General features: G+C 38.5%; 1 protein-coding gene across 2 annotated transcripts in view; it reads left to right on the forward strand.

The window, feature by feature from the left end:
* Positions 1–24,026, forward strand: part of ACTR3 (actin related protein 3) — a 44,227-nt gene that overhangs the window by 3,578 nt on the left and 16,623 nt on the right. For both annotated transcript variants that reach the window (XM_084793042.1, XM_084793041.1), the window contains 4 exons: positions 13,773–13,828; positions 16,020–16,144; positions 20,677–20,787; positions 23,300–23,395. In XM_084793042.1, coding sequence (XP_084649168.1) covers positions 13,773–13,828; positions 16,020–16,144; positions 20,677–20,787; positions 23,300–23,395 — 388 coding nt within the window. The remainder of the gene's footprint in view (positions 1–13,772; positions 13,829–16,019; positions 16,145–20,676; positions 20,788–23,299; positions 23,396–24,026) is intronic.

Here is a 24,026-nt window from a genome sequence, read left to right on the forward strand (position 1 = left end):
GGGACATTCATAATATCTTGATAACAAACATTCATTAAAATTCTTATTCTTGATAACTTGAGTATGTGGTTTGAGGTAACAGACCCACTGCTGTTAAGAAGTCGGGTTAAGACTCTCCTGCTAGCATCTTTGCTGCTTGCCAGGTTCATGTTGAAATGCCTGTACTGACTCTGTGATGCATTTGTGTCTAGTGAACTTTCCAGGTTTATTGTTAAACACAGTTCAGAGCGTTTATTTTTAAGATCAGAAGGGAAAGGTTGGCTACTGGTGAACCAGAAGGCAACGGTTTTAACTTGTTCTATATCTTACTTAACCTGTGACAGTTTTTCTTGTTCTTTACAAGAAAAGAGAATATTACCCTAAATACCATTTAGTTAGTAGGTGGTGGAGGAGTAGCTTGAACTAAGTTCTGTATTTAGGCCAGTGGTGTTTCTAAATCCCCCTTTCAGAGAACTATATGCATCACTCTTTCTGTTAGTAAGATTAATTTAACTTAACTGTTGCTTGTGTTACTGCAAAAGTAATCCTCACCTTATGAATTTGATTCAGTTAACTAGTAATATATTTTGTCTTTCTTGAGATTTCTTTTTCCTGAAGATTTGAATTTTTGGACTATTTCCTTGTTAAATAAAGAAAACTGACTCAGGGGTTTCTCAGGAAATCATATTTAGTAAGAGCCATGCGCAAGACCTGTGGCGAATGCTGTGTCTCCCCTTCTCCTTGAGCAGGGCTACTTGTATTGTGTAGACAAGAAACTAAGCTCCAGGAGGTTACCACTTGCCTGAGGAGCGGTAGTGTGCAGCCTCAAGGATCCATCACTTGAAGTTTTTGATCATTTCACTATTTTGTGTTGGAGAAGGATTAATTAACTTATTTGCTAGTTATTTGAGAATGGTTGAGGTTTACTTCCCAGAAGCGCAGTCACTCTTGGAATTATAGTAAAAATGTCTAATACAGTCTGTCCTTATGAATCTTAATGCTAACTTTAAAAAGTTAAAGATAGTAGATAAAGGTAGAGGTTTTTGTTATTTTTAAACTTTCTATTGATTCTTTGTGAGTTTCATTGTGTACCACAGTCCCGCTGTACACACCAGCCCCACTCGTCTCTCTGCCCCTTTATAGCCGCCCTCCTTCCTTGAGCCCCCCCCCCAATAAAAACACACACACACAAACAAAACATAGAAAATATCTTGTTATGGAAGCTGTAGTGTGTCACCGCATGTCCCAGAATGCATCTCTCTATCTGCACATCTTCACTTGCGAATATTCATTGCAGTGATGAGTGGTGGAAATCACTATGCTGCCCTTGAACTTGCAGTGATTCTCCTATGTCAGTTTCCTGAGTACTAGGTTTAGTGTTGTGACCAACTACAATCAGCTGATACTGGCAGTTAATCAGATGTTAGGTTCTTTTCAGATAGTAATGGCTGTTTTCCAGGTTTTAGGGAAAGCAGTGATTGTGGTCAGGAAGTCAAGCAAGCTCTAATGAATGTCCGATCTGAGCTTCCTCTCAAGGAGCTGGATAGAGGCACAGGAGAGCATTTTCCAAAGGGAAGGAAGGACCGAAAAGTGTGTTTGTGCATACTGCTGATGCAGTGCGTGGCTGCTTGCTTCCTTTGTGAATTCTGGGCTCTTTGGTAACCTAGTGTGAGTTTAGTTTTGCACTGTGAGCTAATATATTCAACACCTACTGTACACTAGGTTTTATACTTCAGCAGAACTTTAATTGTAAAAGAATTCTACTTGATAAAGAATCTAAATTCCCAAGAAGAATGATTATTAATGCTGAGAGCATGGCTTTTAGATCATTTACTCAGTGGAATGCAGTAGGACTGCATGTGGGAGAGTGAGGTCCAGCAACAGGGCTTGGTATAGCAGCAACTCTGATCCATATTGAGAGATAGGCTCCTGGTTTTTAACAATGAATGAGTGTGAACAGGAATTAGGAGTATGGCTTTGTTTTTTTCTTTTCTTTTCTTTTCTTTTCTTTTTTAATACTGAGTTCCATGTAGCACAGGGTGGCCTTGCACTGTTGTCCCCACAACTTGAGCAAACACGTGACTTGCTTGCACCACCACACCTAGTTAGGAGTATGGTTTTTAAAAACTTCATCAGAGCTATTCTATACACAGTGTGTGGAGTGTCCAGGATTGGGCCTATGAGTGTGTGTTGAAGTGGGTTTCCTAGGTGATCCTATTGTTATTGAGACCAAGTCTCACTAAAGCTCTGGCCAGCCTGGATCTCACTATGTGGCCCAACTCAGGGCAGTCTTCCTATCTCAGTCTCCCAAGAATGGGGATTGCAAGTATGAATTAGCATGCTCTATTTCCTAGATGATTCTTAAGCAGCCTACTTAACCCCATTTGCCTGGTGGATATTATATAGTGGTGTACAATTTCATAGTTGGCTACTGGTGGTAGGGGTGGAGAGGAAGGTAGAAGAAGCTTAGACTGCTGTTTCATCTCTACCTTCCCTTTTAAAGTTGCATCCTGTTTCGTTGTGGCTTGCAAGGACTCTGGTCAAGTGTTTTGAATTTAGTTCAAGCCCTGCCACAGAAGGACCCATGTGCTTTGGATACTTCCAGTGCAGGGGGTTGTATTTTCTCAAGGTTTAGCAATTGTAATTGTCTACCTTATTTTTATCTTATAATGCTTAAAAACGGTTCCTCACACAGAGCTTGGCACACAGTGGGAACATGGTATGTTGCAATTATAATCAGTTCTCTTTCTCTCTTTCTCTTTTGAATTAAAAGAACATCATGTTTTGTGCTTATTTTCTTATCTCACAGCAGACCTTGGCCTGCCTGTTGTAGTTCTGGGTCAGTATGGTTTTTGCTTATTTAAGAGGAGGGAAGGAGATACTGTTGGGTTTGGAATTAAGATTGTAGATTGATGAATGAGGATTTCAAGATTGTAACCTTGAATGATTAAGACAATAAAGGAGTTAGTTTTTGTTTGCTTAACATTTGTTTTTTTGAGTGTGGGTGTAGAGATCGGAGGACCCCTTTGAAGAGTTGGTTTTCTCTTACCTTGTGGGCCCTAGGAATGAAACGCAGGTGCCTAGACTTGGCAGCAAGAGCCTCTATCCATTGGACCATCTCTTCTGCCCAGGAATTAATTTTAAGAACCTTAAGAATTGGAGACAGAGAGATGGCTCAGTGGGTGAAGGTGGTCGTTGTACCTTATCTGGCAGCACACACTAAATAAATAAATGCTAAGACAACAATGACAGCAAAATCCCAGCAAAATTGGAATAGTTGTACTTGTAATGCTATTCTGAGCTGGAAATGTCTTTGAGGAGTGAGACGTATAGGCACTTCCTAAGTCAGACAGATACTCAGAAGTTATGGTAGCAGTTTGTAGACTGAAGCTGAAGAAATGAGAACTGAAGGAGAAAAGAACAGAAAGACTGAGTATCAGTGCTTCCTTAATACACTGTGAGCCGGCTTCTGGATGTCATGACGGGAGCGAGGGAGCCAGCAAGTCAGCAGTGCGTGTGGCTTGTGAGTCATCATTCTATTTCATTCTGTTTTCTGAGAGGCCAACTTTTAGGAGGGGACATCTCACAGTTGTGCTAAATTCCCTGTCCAGCAGTTCCTACTCCCCAACAGGTGCACATGGTTAAAATGTTAGCTTGGAAGCAGAGGTGTGGAATGGCCAAAATGTAGCTTCAAGCAGTATTTCCTGCAACAGAATTATTCTAGTTAATAAAAGCATTCAGTGCTCTCTGTAATATTGGAACTTGTTAGGGTTTTAATGACACTACCTGTCTGTAATAGCTATATGCATAAAGAAGCAGGAACAAAACAGTTGAGTGCTAGCAACACTACAAAAAAATGCACTCCCGGGCCAGGTGGGTTGGTGCAGGCCTTTTAATCCCAGCACTCAGGAGGCAGAGGCAGGTGGATTCCTGTGAGTTCGAGGCCAGCCTGGTCTACAAAGTGTGTCCAGGACAGACAGAGGGAGAACCCTAGAGAGAGAAACCTTGTCTCAAAAAACAAACAAAAACAAAACAAAATGTGCACTCTCACTCCCCAAGCCGTAAATATTCATAATTAACCAGTGTAAGTAACATAGGTGATATTGCTGTTTTAAATTTGGTTCTTTAGAGTAAAATAGTGATGAATATACTCTGTGTATAACTGTGTGGGCCTTTACATCATAAGACACAAAAAAGACATTTCATAATCATTGGAGCAAAAAAGACAGATGACATTTTTTATGTTCTCAAGAGGTGTTTTGTGAAATTTTAATGATTTTGTTTTGTTTTTCATATTTTTTCTTCCAAATCGTTTCCAATACATTGCTTTAAATTCAGTTCACTAGGTTTTTCATACCTGTTGCTTAAAACCAGTAAAGGAGTAGCAATGATTTTTGTGTACTGTGTGTATTCTTTTACCCTTTCTTGTCAGGTACCTGAGTATACAGAGATGTTCTGCAGAACATTGCATCACTTTTTCCTAAATACTTTTGTTTTCTTTTTAGAAGATGATTTATTTCAGCTTCCATCATGTAACAAGCTACAACAGTATGCGTTGCCCGCCATGAAAGTGCAATACTCTTGAGAAAGAGTGCCTTTATTTATTCTTCAGGGTTCAGTATGGACAAAGGGTTTCTAAAGAGGAGGGATAGCAATCCCAAAGGGATTTAGGGTACAAAAGACTTTACATTTAGCCTTGATTTTAAACTGTTAAAATGTAAACTGTTTGGGGTTATTTAGTCTGAAATAGAGAACAATGTTTGTTTACATTTTAGCAATTATTTTAAGTAAGTGCAACAAGTCTTCCAAGCATTTTTTAGAATTCATTTACTTTGCATTACTTTGATAAATTAAGTGAAATTGTAATGATTCTCCCCCTCACCCCCCCTCCCAGAATTTAGTGATTCACATAGAATTAATTACAGAGCTGAGCACTGATGGAGGCTTTCCTAGAAACACAAGCCCTGCAGTACAAAGGAAAGAGGTGTACGTAGTAGGGAAGAGCAGGGGAGCATTAAGTGTGAGAGGGTGTGGTGAAGCTTTAGACCTGTCCCTGGTGACTGCCTCCTCCAACAAGGCTACACCTCATGCTGGGACCATTCTCTTTCATAACCACTGATGTTGAATGGGTTATGTACATCAGCCATTTCAAGGTACTTTGTCAGGTCGTTTTTTGAGATAGCTATTACTCTTTCAGAAACCCTACAGAAGTAGATGCAATACATTCTGTATATTTACATTTTAAAGATAAGGATCCTGAGGTATTGAGTAGGTCTAGAGCAGTGGTCCTCAACCTTCCTAATGCTGCGACCCTTTAATACAGTTCCTCAGTAGTGGTGACCCGACCATAAAAATTTTCATTGGTATTTAATAACTGTAATTTTGCTACTGTTATGAATTGTACATATCAGATATTTGATTTTTGATATATGACTCCCGTCAAAGGGTTGTTTGGCCCCCAAAGGGATCATGAGAACCTCTGACCTAAAATTTGAGTTCCAAGGTGCAATCCTTCCAGATACTGCCCTATGTGGGGATGAACTGTATTCAGAAAATGGTAAATTTGTAATTCAGTTTTAAAGAGATTTCTTCTTAAGCATCCATTCTTTAAAAAATAATTATCTTTAGAACTATTAAATTTAGTATGAACATGGATATGTAGGAAGGTTATAGTGATTGATTATAATACAAGTTAAGTGAAGAATTATGTGTAGTCCACTTCAGTATTTTCAGAATAAATATTGTATCTAAAGACACATTGGCATTTGAAGATTAATTTTAGATAGTTGAATTGGGAAAATAAGTTTTACTAATTAAGTGTCAAAAGGAAAGTGACTATTTCTGCAGCTTGAGTTTGAAAATGAGTATTTACTATACATTGAAAAGGAGCTACTGAGTCTAATGTGGTGCACCCCTGTAACCCCAGCACTGTGGGAAGCAGGAGGGTTAGGTGTACAGGGTCATCCTTGGCTTTATAGTGAGTTTAAGGCTATCCTGGGACACATGAGACCTTATCAATCCTTTATTGTTAGTGACCATACAAAATATAGTAAGATAAATTAATGGAACTTAGGACAATAAATTTCTCTGAAAAAAAAAAAAAAAAAGGTAACTAGACTCAGAGGACTTGCTTTTTGGCCCTGAAATAATTAATGATTGTGTCGTTGAAATGAAGCCAGTTATTGCACAGTAGGATTGGATAGATGGCTATCTTTGGAGTACGTGCCATATTTGAGTGTATTTTACCTAAAAAGCACACAATTATAATAAAGACATGAATATTTACTGTTCAAAACTCTTTGCAATTTCGCTTTATAATAAAAGGGTAGTAGAAGACAGCAAATAATTAGTAAGAATTGAAGTTTTTATTTTTATGTAGAATACATTTCTAGGGCAGTGTAATCTGTTGTATAGATTTTGGAAAATTGTCTTTTAAAACTGAATTCTTTTCTCCTGTGATAGTTTTTTACTGTGGAGTAGAAGTATTCCCTGAGTGCCCTTGTCAGTCAGGATGTGAAAATGACCCTGCTCACCTTGTTTCTGTGCGTTGCACTGCGGAAAGCTATTTGAAAAACAAAAGAGGATTGACCTTTTAAAGGAGAAGATGGATTTTAAAATTGTTAAGAAAACAGAAGAATGAAAAGAAATATACCTTAGTCCTGCTGTGGACATTTTGGATACAGTAACATTAACAAAATTACTCTAGCCGATATAAAAGAAAAGAAAAAACAAATTACAGAGTTCAGGAGCAAAGAAGGGGGATCTAGGCATCAGGAGCCTCATCACAGATGTGCTGCAAAAAACCAGCACGAGTTGAAGCTGAGCCCTCACTGCACTCAGGATTCAAAGTTCTGATTAGACCAGCTGGAGTTGGACCATATATTAAAGAGTTTGGACCTGATGTGTGATGAGCTAGTATCCCTTTCCTCACGTCCAAGACTGAGCTTTTGCCTCCTGTCAAGACTTACTCCTCGGTGGTGGTTCCTGTCAGTTGGGATTGGACATCAGATTCTGGGGAAGGACAAAAAAATTATAGCACTCCTTTCAGTGGAAAAGCTAGGGAAATAAGAGTAAACAGCAGTGCCTTCTGTATGCCATGTGTCTTCTAATTGCTTTCCATGTGTCATTCATCATATGCCTTGACTCTTTCCAGGGTAAACTTCTCGGTGGAGGTCAGCTATGTTAGATGTGTTGTGTAGAGGCTTACAACTGAGTGATACATTCATCCCAGTCATTAGGGTGCATTTTCCTCACTCTGCTCACTAGCAGTCCATTCCCTCTGCCCTCAGCCCTTGACATAGACTGATCACCTTTTGTCATTATGGGTTTGCCAACTTCTGGGCTTTCACAAAAAAGGAAAGCATAAAATTTGTGGCCTTTTGTGCTTGGCTTTCATGGGGAAGTATTTACTGCTATGATCTGTGCTGTTTGTGATGGTGGACAGGTGTTGGGAAAACAGTTTTGGAAGAGATTATTCCAGGGATGCACAGATGCGTGTAAGGAGGTCTATAAAGGACATGCCATTTGGGAAGGATAAAGCTCAGTGCGTCTCAGAAAGTGCAGTCTGTTGTTACTTTTAGTTTTATGGGAGCCTTGTGAATTCAGATATTACACATGTTTATTATTATTGACTTGTTCAGGGTTAGGATCTAGACTTTCAGATAGTAGAACAGGCACTTCACCTTTTTTTAAAAAATTATTTATTTATTTATTTATTTAGTGGCAGTGTCCTTGCTAGAGTACTGTAGGTTAGCCTGAGACTAGTTCTCATTGTTAAGTTGGCTTCAAACTCAAGAAGTTTCTGCGCTATCCTCTCTGATACAAGGGTTCTAGGAGTGAGCCACTATGCTTGTCTCACTTGTATCCTTTGCATCCTAAGTTCCTAGATCCCAAGATTTGAACTTGAAGGAACTTGATGAGTGTTGTATTATCTGTTGATTGAGTTCAGGCTTTTTTCTCCATATTCTACCAGGCTTTTTGTATAAGGTTGAATATTTACTTGTAGGTAGAATTAGAAAAAAGCAATTGTAATTTCATTTTCCAGCTATTATTTCCTGCAAGTTCTCCTGTGAATTAGCTATGGCATTCTTATTCTAAAATTCTCCAAAACTCCAAAAAACTAAACCCTGAGTTTGGGTATAGAATGAAGAAAGCAGTGGCAGAGCTGATGTTAGCAGGAGTACCGTTAGGATCAATCAGTACACATCTTTTATTTCCAGTTGGATAATCATATCTTAAAGTTGTATACAACATATTATGCCATGTAAGGGTAGAAGAAGTAGGGTTTCCATAGACTTCTTTCAGCTGCAAAATAATTTTAGAAAATGGGTTTCACAGAATCATTGGGATGAAGACCTTCCATTTTAATGTGCTGTGACCTTGTGTTTGTTGTGTTGTGCTGTTTGCTTTAAAAGTTGTGCAGTGCTGAAAGAAAACTAGTGCCATCTTTGACTCCCTCCCCCATTCCTTCCTGTAATACCAGGGATTGATCCCAAGGCATGGATCATGTCGTATAACTCCCCTGAGGTTCACTCTTACCCTTTACAAGATTGATTTGGGAACAAGTGGAGCTGCGGTAACAGGCCCACACTACCACTCGTGCCCTGCCCTTCTTTATTTTGTACACTGCAGAGCCATCCACTGTGTTCAGAGTCATAGTATGTTTCTTGTTCTTTGGCTTTTATCACAGTTTTTCATCCTGCTCATTTTAAAGTGTGATTCATCTTCCTGAAGGGTGGTTTCATATTTATAATCTGTTGGTATCTTCAGATATCTTATTTGTTGTGAGATGCTTTTAAAAACAAAAACAAGTGCAAACTACAGTATTAAGTAAAAGAACTCAGCCAACCACATAGTTTTAATAAGTAAACATTGGAATTTGCAGAAGGTACCATAATATTTAGTGGAAGGGATACTAATGTGTTTTACAGTGTAAGGATACCAACTTTACTACTTAAAAATGCTTTTGTGTAAGTGGGTCTCTTTTAGCGATATACAATGACTAATTTAGTAGATACCCATACTGGATTACTGCCTGCTAACACATATTTATTTTAGCCTTTTATAGTTTCTGGAAGTACACAAACAATTATTAAGTGAGTGAGTAGTGACAGAGCATCAGGATGTTACAAATTTTGTTGGCCAGTCATCAAAATTAAATGTGTTCCAAAAGAATGATTTCTTCTTTTTTATTTATTTATTTTTGTTATATAGTGTAGAACCTGATTCTGTAAGAACACCATATGCAATGATTCCCACAGAGTAACAGTCCATTTCTTAGCGCATAGTCACATTCTATTTTTATGTGTGGTACGCTTAAAACAATTTGGAATATACAGTACATTATTATTAGCTGTAGTTACTGTGCTGTCCTTAGGTCTGTGGTAGTTATTCTTGTAATGGAAAGTTTGTGTTCTTCCATCAGTTTTCTAGTCCTTTCACCTCCCAGTCCCAAGTGCCACTCTTTGTTTCTTTAAATACTACTCTTGTATTCAATGAGTCTTTATCTTCTATCTTCAGTAATTTGACTGTGATGTATTTAAGTGTAGTTTTCTTGGTCTTTAAATGTTTGAGATTTCTCAAGCATGTAACTAAATGGGGAAAGTTCTCAACTGTTCCTGTAAATGTATCACTTTTTGGTATTGTCTCCCTAGTCCCAGTCTTTCTTCCCCCCCGCCCCCCAAGACAGGGTTTCTCTGTGTAGCCTTGAGCTACAGAGATCCACCTGACTCTGCCTCTGCTGGGACTACAGGCGTGCACCACCATGCCCAGCTTTTTTTTTTTAAAGATACTTATTATTTATACAGTGCTCTGCCTGCATGTTTTTAAGATTCTTACTATGTATACAGTGCTCTGCCTGCATGTACACCTGTGGGTCAGAAGAGGGCATCAGATCACATTATAGATGGTTGTGGGCTACCATGTGTTTGCTGGGAATTGAACTCAGGACCTTCGGAAGAGCAGTCACTGTTGTTAACCTCCAATTGGCACCTGTGTCGACATTTCCCCCCTCAAAACAGGGTTTTTCTCTATAGCTCTGGCTGTCCTGGAACTTGCCTGTAGACCAGGCTGGCCTCAAGCTCATAGAGATCCCCCTGTCTCTGCCTGCCAAGTGCTGGGATTAAAAGTGTGTGCCATCACTGCCGAGCCTCAGTCTTTCTTTTTCTTACCCCTGCTTCTAGAATGGATGCTGTCTGCTGATGTGCTTTCAAGTTGCCTGATTCTTTATCACTGTTATTGTGCTTTCAGTGGTTTTTATATAGGATACTTAAAAAACAAAACAAAAAGAAAAAGAAAAAGGAAAGCTAACCTGTTTCCATGTGTCCTTGGTGTAGTTTTCATGGTTTTTTTTGTTGTTGTTGTTGTTGTTGTTGTTGTTTTTTTGGTGGTCTTCCTTGTTATCAGATACAAGAGTATCCTTTCCTACTTCATCATAACAGTCAAAGCTGGTGGCCAGTCTGTCTGGTGGTTCACACACTTTGAGTTCTGGGTTTTCATGCGAGGACTTTAGATGGACTGAATGTGTGGCTGACCTTACATGCTACTCAGCTCAGCGAGTCAGAGGATCTGATCGAGTTTTTAAAAACTTTTTACGCATTCATTTATCTTGAATGTTATGGATATCTTGCCTGCATGTATGTCTATATACCACATGTGTGCCCTCCGAGGCCCAGTGAAGAAGTCGGATTGCCTGGTACTAGAGTTAGGGATCCTTGGAGGTGCTGCATGGGTGCTGGGTCTCAAACCCAGGTCCCTGGAGGAACAGCCTGTGCTCCTAAACGCTGATTCATTTCTGTAGCCTACTTTTTGGTTTAAACTTGGTGGGGACTTTATTAACTATTTTACAGTTGACTAATCTTAGAGAAACCAAATCAAATTTGTACTCTTATCTTGTAGGCAGTCGATTATCATTTTAAGATTTTGGGGTTAGGCTGTGATTTGTAGATATTCTCTTCTGCTTTGTATGGGTTCCAGACTTGAAAGCAGGACATCCTGTTTGAGAGTTTCTGGCTCATACACTTTGAGGTTATCTTGTATAGACAAGTCCTTGGTTCCATATAATGTACTCCGTTCTATTTGCCTAGTAGAGGACAAAGTATGCCAGTGGCCCTCTTCTTTCATTAGTGCAGTGGGTCTCTACCTGTGGGTCATAACCCCCACAGGGTTGCATATCAGATACCCTTCATAGCAGACATTTGAGTCATAGCAGTAGCAAAATAGCAACTACAAAGTAGCAGCAAAACAATAATTTATTGGTGGGGTCAGCACAACATGAGAAATTGTATGAAAAGGTCAGAGCATTAGGAAGGGTGAGAACCATTGCACTAGTGCAACGATAACCTGGACTCTTGTAATTCAAAATTTGATGTTGTAGTTTTAGTTTTGACAGCTTATGGTTAGTGTCACTGAATCTCATGGGAGGAACATGTTGTTCACGTCAGTTTGTGGTGCTTTTTATTGCAGGTGAGCACTTGTGCGGCGGACCTGTGTACAGTCTAGAAATGTTCACTTCCAGCTAATATGGGAGTGTTGTGGGGTTCCCCTCCCCCCACATGTAACGATTTAACATTAGTAAGAAACTTTGGGTTGGAAGAATAAAATACTACTCTGATTTGAAAGGGTATCAGATATAAACTATAATGAAAGAGTCTCAATTGGCTTATAAAAGATAAGTTTGTCATAACTATGTAAATTTAAAACTTAACATATCTGTGTGATTTAAGGTGATGTAAGGAATGGACGGAGCGGAGAAGATAATGTTGAAAATAGAGTTGGGACTAATTCTTGTGTGTGCTGTGTCTGGGACTGTGGTAAATACTTTACCATGTTACCTCATTTAATCCTTGAGAAAGCCCAGTTAACATTTTACAGATGGGACCAAGACTTGGAAATTATTAAATAATACAGAGGCAGTTGGCTGTCTGGAAAGCTTGTGAAAATTTCAACCAGAGGCAGTTGATACATTACCTGAATCTTGTAGCGGTTGTGTTGAGGGTTGGAGGGCAGTTACCAAATGTGGTCAGAGCAGGGATAACAGAGGCTCTGGCATGAGATGAGCCCAGCTCTTCAGAAGCTGTCAGCAGCACCAGAGCAGAGGTAGATGGGGTGGGGGTTGTTAGGCATCACATTAAAGGAACATTATCACATTTGTCTCAAAGTTTTGCTTTAAAAGTATAGACAGTGGGAAAGGTTTGAAGGTTTAGTTGACAGCAATATCATGTGTTTATCCTACTATTTAACATTTGAATCTGTTTGAAATATTCAATTATTGAGGTTACTTTTGGGGCTGACATTCCAAAAGAAAAGTTTTCTGCAGATATTATTAGGGTCCAGTGATAACACAGCAAGTTCCCCACTTCTATTTATTAAGTTTGAATATGGAATAATACAAACTGTTTTGACTGGCTTTCTAAAGCTTACTTGTAGTTGACAGTGTGCCCATCTATCTTATAAGTAGCTCTTAGCGTGTTATCAAAGCTCCATTATGATATCTAATTTATTAGAATTTTTAATTAATTTTTTAATAGTTTTATTGATTTAATAGTATAGATGAATACACTGAATCAAAACCTTAAAAATCATTTGAATAGTAAAACACTCAAGTGATAGTAAATGGCGTATACTTTTTTAAAATCTCATTTCTGTATCGTACTTGCTTTGCTCCTGTAGATGCAACCAAAATCCCTCATCTCATAATTTTTGGAGATATTTTATGTCTAGAATATCAAATGTATCTCATATGTTCTTATTCTTCTCGCTTGTGTTTATTTCACTTTTATGTACATGCAGCACACTTTGCTCATTGTTCTATACCTTGCTGTGATCAGCTACCCCAGCACATCTGAAAGTGCTCCAGTCAGGACAAAGCTTCCTCAATCTTGTTATAGCTGCATAATCTCGGTGTAAACTACGTATATGTCGCTAGTTTTCCTTTGGGCATTGCCAGTCCCTTGCTGTTACAAACAAGGTATAGGGGACAATTTTCTTGCATGTTGTTTCTCACACGTAATAGTAATAGTCCTGTAGTATCGGTGGCTTGAAGTGGTAGTGGTTAGTGAGATGGCTCAGTGAGTACAGGTGCTTGCTGCTAAACCTGATTACCTGGAAAGTTCTCTCTCTGAATTCACATGGTGAAAGAGAGAGAGCTTATCTCTGAAGGTATTCTCTGACCCCCACATGCTTGCTGTGGCTTGTGCTCACACTCAGTAAATGAGTAAAGTTAGAAAGGCTCTTGCTGTCAACCCTCATGACCTAAGTTCAGCCCTTGGGACCTACATGGAAAGAGAGAACCAACTCTTAAAAGTTATCCCCTGACTTCCATACCTGTGCATACATACATGCACTCATACATACATAGATGTACTTTTCTGAAAAAGCTATGGCATTTGAGTTCATGGCTCAGTCATAGAGCACTTGCCTGGCATGCACAGAGCCCGCATGGTTTGGCCCATAGTACTGCAGAATGAAACAGAACTGTAGATATTTGTGGTTTTGATAGTTTTCGAGACAGGGTTTCTCTGTGTAGCCCTGGCTGTCCTGGAACTCACTCTGTAGTCTAGGCTGGCCTCAAAGTCACAGAGATCCCCCTGCCTCTGCCTCCTGAGTGCTGGGATTAAAGATGTGTACCACGCCTGTCTGGAAAGTGCTGTTTATAGTTTTCAAGGCAGTGATGCTAAATAAACAAACTTTTGAATATTATATGATATATACAACATTTTTTATATACCACATTTTAACAAAAATCACAATACATACTAAGATGAGTGAAATTTCATGAAATTTTTATTTTGCAGATATACAAAACTAGGATATGCTGGAAATACAGAACCACAGTTTATCATCCCATCATGTAAGTATTTCTTTTAATCCATGGATGAGCTGATTTAAAGGTCTTTCTCATTATCAAAGTAAAATAAGTCATCAAGCATGCTATTATGTCAGAATCAGGCATTTACAAACATAATTGCCTGGTTGTAAATGAGCCTTATTTCCAAATCTCTGAACTATTCATTTCAGCTGTTTACCAAATCTGCTAAAGTATCTCCTTAAGGAAAACAAAACTAAACTAAACAAAACAAAACCCCGAAGTGAATTGGTAATTAAACTGTTTCCTGCTTTGAGGATATTGCTTCTCCCTGTGTGTGGCTGTAACTGGTATTAAGTAGCACAACCCCAGCCCCTGTAATTCAGCTAAACTGACCATCCTTTGGCTGGAGGGTGTGATTACTATTTGCAAGAACTATTCTGTACGACAGATATCCTATGCAGTTCCAGTATGTCACGATAAAGAGCCAGTGGCCCTTGACTCAGAAGCCTCACTGTTTTTCTGATATCCTCCTATTAGCATACTGTGCTTGTAACACTGTCTTTGGGAACTTTTGTTTTTCCTGATTTTGTTAACCTTCTTCTGAGTGTAACAGTTTTAGTAGATAAAGATTGTTAGAGGTATTTTCATTAGTAAAGGTATATCTTGTCCTCAGCATTACTTTTTGTTGTTGTTGGCTGGGTTTGGTTTGGTTTTTTGAGTCGGGGTTTCTCTGTGTAGCCCGGGCTGTCCTGGAACTGTCTTTGTAGACCAGGCTGCCCTCGAACTCACAGAGGTCCATCTACCTGCCTCTGCCTCCCAAGTGCTGGGATTAAAGACTTGCACCACCACAACTGGCCTCAACATTACTTTTGTGCTTTTGATTTCCATTAACTTAAGGCTATTTGCGTAATTATATTTAATGACGATGCTTAACTTGGATTCAGAGAATTAAAATCTAGTTAAAGACTACATAGCATTTTTAAAACAATATGTTATTTTTATTCATGTGTATATGTGAGTGTCTGCCGTGTGTGTGTGTGTGTGTGTGTGTGTGTGTGTGTGTGTGTGTGTGAGAGAGAGAGAGAGAGAGAGAGAGAGAGAGAGAGAGAGAGAGAGATGGATGGATGGATGGATGGATGCAGGAGAGCATTCAGTCCCTTAAAGCTGGAGTTATGGCAGTTGTGAATTATCCAGTGTGCTGAGAACTAAATGTGGGTTGTCTGGGTAAACTATAAACACTCCTAATCACTAAGCCATCTCTCTAGCTCCTAAAAGTACATAATAAATTTTACCTATGGGAATAGTCACAAAATTCTGAAATTATTTTAAGGGATTACTGTGAGTTTCTTTAAATTAATTGAGATGTCTTTTTGTATGTGGGATTGAAATTTAACAGATCTCTGTTGGATAAAAATAAGAGATATAAAGAAAGCTTGTTTTAAAAAGTTGTTCTTTCAGATTTTCTTCTTTTTCTGGTTTGTGTCATTTACATTATTTTTTTTGATTGTCCTTTAAGTTTTATATTGACTTAATAAGATTGTAATTTTATTTTTGTGTGTGTGTATATGTGAGTATGGTTGCAGAGTTATCATAATGTATGTATAGAGGTGAGAATGACTTTCTAATAAGTTAGTTTTTTTCTATCATGATGGTTCTGGGGATTGAACTTTGATCACGAGACTTATGAAACAAGCAATTTTAACCTCTGAACCATAATTCTAGCATTCCAGGATCATATTTTTATTCAGTGAAGCTAAGGATTGGTGGCAAAGCCTGCATTTCCTATATTACTTGGGAAGCTGAGGCAGGCAGATTCCAAGTTCAAGATTATCTGAGTAACTTAGTGAGTTGTGTCTCAAAAGTAAAAAATTTAAAAGGGCTGAGTCTATAGCTCAGTGGAAGTATACATATGACATGTATGAAACCCTACTAATACACATACATACATATATTAGAATCAAAAAAGAGTTAATAGTTTTTGGAAACATAGCTGAAACAATCTTTTAGTAGTACCTTTTTTTGGGGCTTTGTACTTGAGGCCTGTACCTGAGCGGAAGCTGAGGCATCATTGTATAAAATGAATTTTGTTACTGGTTTCTTACGTTTTTATTCATTAGTTTGACTGTTTAAGTATTCTAGATCATACTTAATAACACTTTACAAGGACATGTTTAAAGTTTGTTTAATTTGAAGAGATGAAAATTTAAAAATGTCTAATTAACTTATTTCAAAGGTATTGCCATTAAAGAATCCGCAAAAGTAGGTGATCAAGCCCAGAGGAGGGTGATGAAAGGTGTGGATGACCTAGACTTCTTCATTGGGGATGAAGCAATAGAAAAGCCCACATACGCAACAAAGGTACGTCTCCACGAGTGTCCAGGCACTGTTGTGCTCCTTCTCTCCCTGGTGGCCTTGATTCTCTCTTGAATCAGCTTTCTGGTTTTGCTTTAAAACTTTTGAGACAGGGTTTTGCCTGGAGCTGGCTATGGACACCAGGCTGGCCTTTAAGTGAGATTTGCCTGCTTCTGCCTCCTCAGTGCTAGCATTAAAGGTGTGCACCATCACACGTGGCTCTGCTTTCATCTTCCTAACCACTGACATTTCTCTTCCCCCTGTGGCTTTAATACATTGAAGTGAATGGACTTCCTTTTCCATGCCCATTGCCTCTCAGGGCCCTCAGTAGGGACTGATTTTCCTCTCATCTCCACATTGCTACATCTAGAGAGATTTCCTTCTTTTATTCAGACATTCTTTTCTTCTAAGTCATGTGGAAATGCTTTTCTTTTCTTCCTGCCCTTTGTGTCTTTCCCTTCACTGAAATAGGACTTACGCAGTAAAGCTGGTGGTCTTCATTGTGTAGCTTAAAGAATTTATGTGGCTGAGTGTACCAGCTAAGAGCAAATCTCCTAATACAGAAGGTCTTCCTGTATCTCCGTTCACAGCCACTGTGCTAGCCTTCTTGGAAAATAAACACTCTCAACCATTCATTTCCTCCTTTGTGCTTTTCTTCCTTTGTAGTTTTAAATGTGTACTTACCCTCATCATTTGTAAAAATAAAACTGCAATTTTTCTTTGTGCTGAAAAGAAAGTAGTAAAACAACTTCTCTCCCAGTGAAAGGAGAAGAAAACAGGGTAGGATGTTTTGCGTGTGTGCCACAGGGGTCACTAGCCTAGATGGGGATTTAGAGGTCCCTGAGGGATAAGTTATTGATTCAAGTCTTGAAGAATAAAATAGGAGGTGAGATGTGGAGAGAGTCCCTAGGCAGAGTGGCCAGTACATAAAAAGGCTTATGAGGGAGACAGAGAACAGCATAGCTCATATGCCTGAAGTCCAGGGCTTCATGGGAGCCAGTTCTACCTATGGCCAACATTCATGGATATCTTGGATGAACAGTGTTACTAAGACTGCCTGTTGAAACGTGAATTTTGGCTGTGTTTCTTTTTTAGTTTTGTGGTATCATTCAGTGGCTTAACTTTCTGTAATTTAGTTGTTTATCTATGTAATGCAGCTATTAATACGTATTGATTATTATAGACCTTGATTAGAGAATGGGTATAAAGAAATTGTTGTAGTGCTCAAATAGTAAAGAGGAATTATTTGACAGAGGCATGTATGATTCAGAGATTTGGATGGCAAGGGATGTTTGTGACTTGGACTAAGGCAGTAGTTCTTAACTTTCCTAATGCTGAGACCTGTTAGTACAATTGCTCATGTTGTGGTGACCCCCAACCATAAAATTATTTTGTTGCTTCTTCATAACTGTAATTTTATTTTCATATAGTTATGAATCTTAATGTAAATACCTGATATGCAGGATATCTGATATGCAACTACCAAAGGGGGTCACAACTCACAGGTTGAGAACTGATTGACTAAGGTAAGGGTAGTAGGGAAGAAGAGAGTTGAAAGGGGTGTGTGTGTGTGTGTGTGTGTGTGTGTGTGTGTGTGTGTGTGTGTGGTGTTCACATGTGCACCTTAAAATATTTTGAAAAAATTTATAGCTAAAAGTAAAGGGCTGGGTGTGGCATACACCTTTAATCCCAGCTGTTGGGAGGCAGAGGCAGGTGGATGAATCTTTGTGAGTTTGAAGTCAGCCTGGTCTACATAGCAAGTCAGAGCTGCATAGTGAGACTTTGCCTCAGAACAACAAAACAAATCAGTAAAAACAGAGGAAAAATGTATTGATGCCCATATATGCCTTTTACTCAGCTTTGGCAATTACAAACTTGTAATTAATCCTACTTTGCTATTCCATTGCCCAGTTATTTTCTAGTTAGTCACTTAAAAGTATTTACCTGTTAACAGCATCTCATGGTTTTAGTAAGAGTTTAAATTTCTCTGAGTGTTTCCTAATCGGTTAATAATGTTTTGATCATGGTTAAAATAAGAAATTTCCACTGGATTCAGTAGGTAGATCTCATGAGTTTTTTTGCCCCATAACTTCTTATTCTGTATATATATTTCATTCTTTTCCTTGCCATTTACTTATGGGAAAAAATCAGATATCTACTAAAATTTTCCATCTTGATTACATCTTTATTGTATCATTTGTCATGATCCACCATTTCTTGTTTATTTTTTTTATTGGCATAGAAATCCAAGTCTTGAGTATGTTAAAGGTATTTTTTTTCTTTTTTCTTTTGAGAAGAATAACAAAGTGGTTATTTAAGGATTAACAAGGAATGATTAGGTTCTGTTTGCAACTAGATAAGAAGGTAAGGGTATTATTCCTAGTTACTTCTGAAATAAAAGATATTAAAGGGGTGGTGTATGGAGGAGAATATTAATTTTGTTGCAGTTGTTTTGTTTGTTTGGTTTGTTGCAATTGTTGTTTTTGAGTTTTTGAGACAGAGTTTCTTTGTGTAGCTTTGGCTGTCCTAGACTTACAGGCTAGCCTTGAACTCAAAGAGATCTGCCTGCCTCTGCTTCCCTTAGTTCTGGGATTACCGGCGTGCACTACCACCCAGCTCAAAAGTTTAACTTTGAATGTAATTTACTGGAAGTACCCGTGAGGCAGCACTCCTGTTGCCACACCGTCCCGTGTGCAGGCTTTGGCGCTCAGAAGCAGGATGGATAAAGACAGAGATAAGAAGGGCATCCGTTACTTTGGGAAGTGAATGCTGCGGCATGGGGGTTCTATAGGAGGAGAGAGGCCTGAGTTGAGAGGAGCAGAGATAAACAACATGTGCTATCAAATAAGCTGTCTGCTGAGATTCTGTCGTGGAAGTAGAGAGGAGCTGGATGAATGTAGCTCTGTGAGCGGTCGATCAGGAAGGTGTAACTGGGGTTACTGTTTAATGAGGTCAGGCTGTGACTGAGAGGGAGGGAGAGATGAAAGGATAAGTTGCAAAAGTAAGATGGAGGAGACATTTAATGATAAATTCTGCTTAGAAAACTGAAAGAGAGGTACATAACCAGGTCTCAGAGAAAGCTGGAGGAATGCATTCTAGATGACAGATTTGATAAGAATGGACCTAGAGAGATGGGTCAGAGGTTACGAGTCCATACGATTCTTTCATAGGGCCCTCTGCTCACAACCGCCTTTCACTCTAGCTCCAGAGGATAAGACTCCCTCTTCTGAGCTCTCAGACACCTGTGCTCATGTATACATAACACACAGAGCTAGCCATACATTCATAATTACAGGGAGTATTACCAACATCATAGCAGAAGTTTACAGATTTGCTGAAGGAGATTCAATCCTTCTTGAGATCAGGGAAGACAGGTGAGATTGGATGGTCAGAACATTGAAGGGTCGGCACTGTGGAGTGTTAGATGAGCAGAGTGGCTAGTGAGGATGGCCTAGACAAGGGGATGCTCTTTTGCAAAAACAATAACATGCCTTAGGACGTATTGTGGCCGAGAGTGCTCAGGACAGCACTGGGCTATCCATTCGTTGCTTCTTAGGTATTGAGTGTGTGACAGGTAACCTGTCCAGAGATTCAGGAGCTTTCTTGGTGCCTTTTATATTGCACTGGCACCTAGATTTTGAAAAAGAATGTATATGACAGTTGTTTATTAAGTGGCTAGCAAGGTTCAAGCGCCATCATAGCCACAGGAAAAAGGCAACTTAAGTTGAAAGGAAAGTATTTTTCCTTCATGGTTAGTAGTTCCTGTTGGTATGCTTCAGCTGTTCACAGTAGACTGATTAGACATTGCTACTTTTTTTTTTTGCTTTAAAAGTGGATTTTGTTTTGTAAGGTATTTGGTTTATATCATAGTGACAACTGGCAACCCAGTTTTTCAAAGAAGCATTGTCATGAAGGAGTGCAGCATACTCTGATGTTGAAAGTTACCTGTAGGCTAGCACATGGTGTGGTGTGTAACCTGTGCATCTTTGTGAATTTTAAACTTTGCAGACATGCTCGTGGATTTTCCAATAACCTAGGATTGCCTGCTTTAACAGAAACCTATGTAGCCTTCTATAGTAAATCCTATATGCATAGTTATTATTTTAGTTGTCTAACAATGTTTTATTTACTTACTTGCTACCACTGCTATTTTGAGGTGACATCTTACTGTTATGCAGAGTACTCTGCCCTTCTGTTTCAGCTTCCTTAGTAGCCAGAGCAGTGAGTGTGTGCTGCCAAGTGTGTGTTATATGTTAGAGATAGGACAGATAAAAGGAAATTAGGATAAAGTTTAACATTTTGACACATTTATCTTATGTTTTCAACCACCTGAATGTACATTGTAAAAATTACTTCACTTAAGTATGTATATTTCTCCTTAAGCATTTATAGCCTAAGGTTGTGGTAGCAACATACCTAAAGAGTGACATTTGTTTTCTAATATGTACTAGTGAGTGAATAAATAGTGTCTGGTTTTGTATTTATAGTTCTGTTTTTTGACATTAATAAGACTTAACTTGTGAATTTTGTTTTAATAGTGGCCAATTCGCCATGGTATAGTTGAAGATTGGGACTTAATGGAAAGGTTTATGGAGCAAGTGATTTTTAAATATTTAAGAGCAGAACCTGAAGACCATTACTTTCTTTTGGTAAGTACACACTATGATTTATTGGGGACTCTTTTTTGAGATGAGTTCGTAAGCGCAGGGTAGCTTTGAACCCAGGACCATTCTACCTTACCTTCCCAAAGGCTGGGTTAGCAGGCATGTACTCCAATGCCTAGCCTACTAGGAAATTTTTGAAGAATATCTTAATGGTCTCTGATACCATTAGTAAGCATACTTTATCATTTATTAAGTTGTCATGTCTGAAAGATTTTGTTGTATAAAACTATGTCATCCTTAACTCCATCTGCTATATGTAGAGTAGCAATGTGGCCCAGCTCTAAAGTGCAATTACGTAAATGGTTTTGATAATTATATGCAATCATTATGTTATAACCCATAAATAATTGTGTTAGTTTTATTTTGTCACTAACAAGATAATGTAAGGGAAGAAAGTTTTGTTTGAGCTCACAGTTTCTGAGGCTTGCATCCACAGTTGTTTGGCTCCATTGCTTCTGGGCCTGTGCTTGGTGAGATAGAGCAGCTTTGTGGGAAGCAGCCTTTCTTATTTGTTTTTAAAAACTGTTTGATAAATACTGCTAACTTCCTAGTAGAATAAATGAACGTTTCCTTTTTTTCCCCTTTTATCTTACAATACGAAATGGCTATCTTTTGTGTCTTGTCTTTTACTTGAACATAAGTGTTGCTAATTCAGTATTCAGGTTTCATTATGGTGCTTTGTAGCTGGACAGTAAAATTAAAAGAACCTTACTATGGTCACATACCTACAGCCTAACATTTCAATATAATTATGTAGCACAGTTGCTTTGATACTCATTTGTTTATCTATCCATTAATCTATTTTGATGTGGAATCACATCAAAATGAGCTAATACAGATGAGAATCATCAAACAGTTTATTTTGCTTATTTAAAAAAAAAATCACAAATCTAGCCAAATGCAGTGGTGCACACCTTTACTCCTAGCATTTGGGAGACAGAGTCATGTGGATTTCCTTGAGTTCGAGGCCAGACTGGTGTACAGTGGAAGTCCAGGACAGCCAAGGCTACACAGAGAAATCCTGTCTTGAAAAACAAACAAACAAACAAGCAAACCACAAATCTGAATCATTCTATGAAGTTTGGCCAGGATTGGCAAAAGAAAAAGGACCAGATAGCTATAGCTAGGTGGGTGAGTGGATGGGTGGATGGATGGATGGATGGATGGATGGATGGATGGATAGGAAAGAAAGAAAGAAAGAAGGAAAGAAAGAAAGAAAGGAAGGAAGGAAGAAAGGGATACTGAAGAAACCAAATGGGAGCTTAATGGGTTCTGTCACAGCTATTCCTATTCAGCCCTACTGTAGAGTGAAAATAGCCACAGACTATACTTTTTTTTTTTTTTAAAGATTTATTATTATGTATACAGTGTTCTGCCTGCATGTAGGCCAGAAGAGGGCATCAGATCACATTATAGGTGGTTGTGAGCCACCATGTGGTTGCTGGGAATTGAATCAGGACCTTTGGAAGAGCAGGTGGCACTCTTAACCACTGAGCCATCTCTCCAGCCCCACGGAGCATATTTAATGCAGTGAATGACTATAGATGTGCCCCTCTAAAATGGTATTCAGAAACAGATAATTGAACCACCTTTAGTTTTGATAGTTGTGTAAGTAACATAAGTAGCATATTATCAATACCCTTTTTGGCTAATTTATGCTTTTCCTTCCCTAGAGACAGCTACTGTTTCACTCTATTTTAATTTTTTTTAACAAGTGAGATTACTTTTGCCTATTTGGGTTTTACATAAATGAACTCATACAAGATGTGCTACAATAAAACTTGTATCATGAAGTTTAATGGTTTTGACTCTGAATATTCTTGTCTCTCTACACTTAGTCTTGTCTCTTTTTGTGGACTTGCTTTGCTGCAGGGCCAGTGCATCTTTTACTGGCTTATAACTCTGGCTGGGGCACCTCTTCATCTATCATTGTAATCAGATTGCTCCTGCATTCTAGCCTGTGTTGAGTATGTTATTCTTTCTAACTTTAGTCATTATGGAGGGTGTACAGACTTGTTTTGGTTTTAATTTGCATTTTCCTGGTGACTCGTATAATTGAAAATAAAATTTTCAGTTATACTAAATATGTTATGATTACACTTCCCCTCCCCCAGTGCCTCACAAGTCTTCCTAACTTTCCCACCCAAATCCATATCCTTTCTTTTCTATTTAGTTAGAATACAAACAGGCATCTAAAAAAATAAAATAAGATAAAATTAAAACAAGCCAGCACAGAACAAAACAAACAGGAAGAAAACAAAACAAAAAGAGCAAAAGCAGAAAGAACATATGGATACTGAGAACATACTGTTTCTATGTATGTGTATACCTGCTTTAATTCTCTAGTTTCCCTACAGTCTTTGTGTCTTTCTCCCTATAAATGTAGTGCCTTTTAAGTTACTTTATAAATTCTTTTCTTTCTAAATTCTTTAGAAATTGCCATAAAGTTCCAGGTGATCTCACACTCTCTATTTTAAAATATTCTTTAATTCAATAGACTGAACCTCCACTGAATACTCCAGAAAACAGGGAATATACTGCTGAAATAATGTTTGAGTCCTTCAATGTTCCAGGCTTGTACATTGCTGTGCAGGTATGTGACTTTTGCTATTTTAAGCTTTACTTTTACATTTTGTTGAGGCTTAATTTACTCCTAAACCATGCAGATTTCTTTTTCCAAAAACTTTATCATAATGCAAATCATACCATATTCTCCTGAGTTGATAATTTAGAAACAGGAAAGAGAGATAATATTTATAGACAGGAAGATAAAAGTGCCAAAGGAAGTAAGTTAATGGGGCTGGCAGAATGGCTTAGTGAGTAAAGGTGATTGCTGCTGAAGCCTAATGACCAGGGTTCAGACCCAGGACACACATGGTGGAAGGAGAAAGCCAACTCTGCAAGTTGTCCTCTGACCTCCATACCTCCGATTTTTCTGTATTCTTGAATATATGTATGTATCTTTGCTTCCCGCTCTTCCTCCCATACTTTTTAAAAATCTCTTTATATCCATCCTTCTATCTATCCAATCAATCTATTGCGTCTAAATTTGTAATTCAAGCTTGAAGTTGTTGTGATCTCCCTGCGTTGGTGCTGGAATGCAGGCATTTTCTCCCGTGTCTGACTTCTGACTGCTTTCTTTGGTTTGATGCTTGGAGACTATAGGTCTTCCAGTGTAGCTCAGGCTGGCATTGGACTTGAGAGGTCCTGGTGCCTTAGTGCTG

The sequence above is a fragment of the Acomys minous genome (assembly GCF_964271855.1).
Source record: "Acomys minous genome assembly, chromosome: 1".
NCBI lineage: Eukaryota > Metazoa > Chordata > Mammalia > Rodentia > Muridae > Acomys > Acomys minous.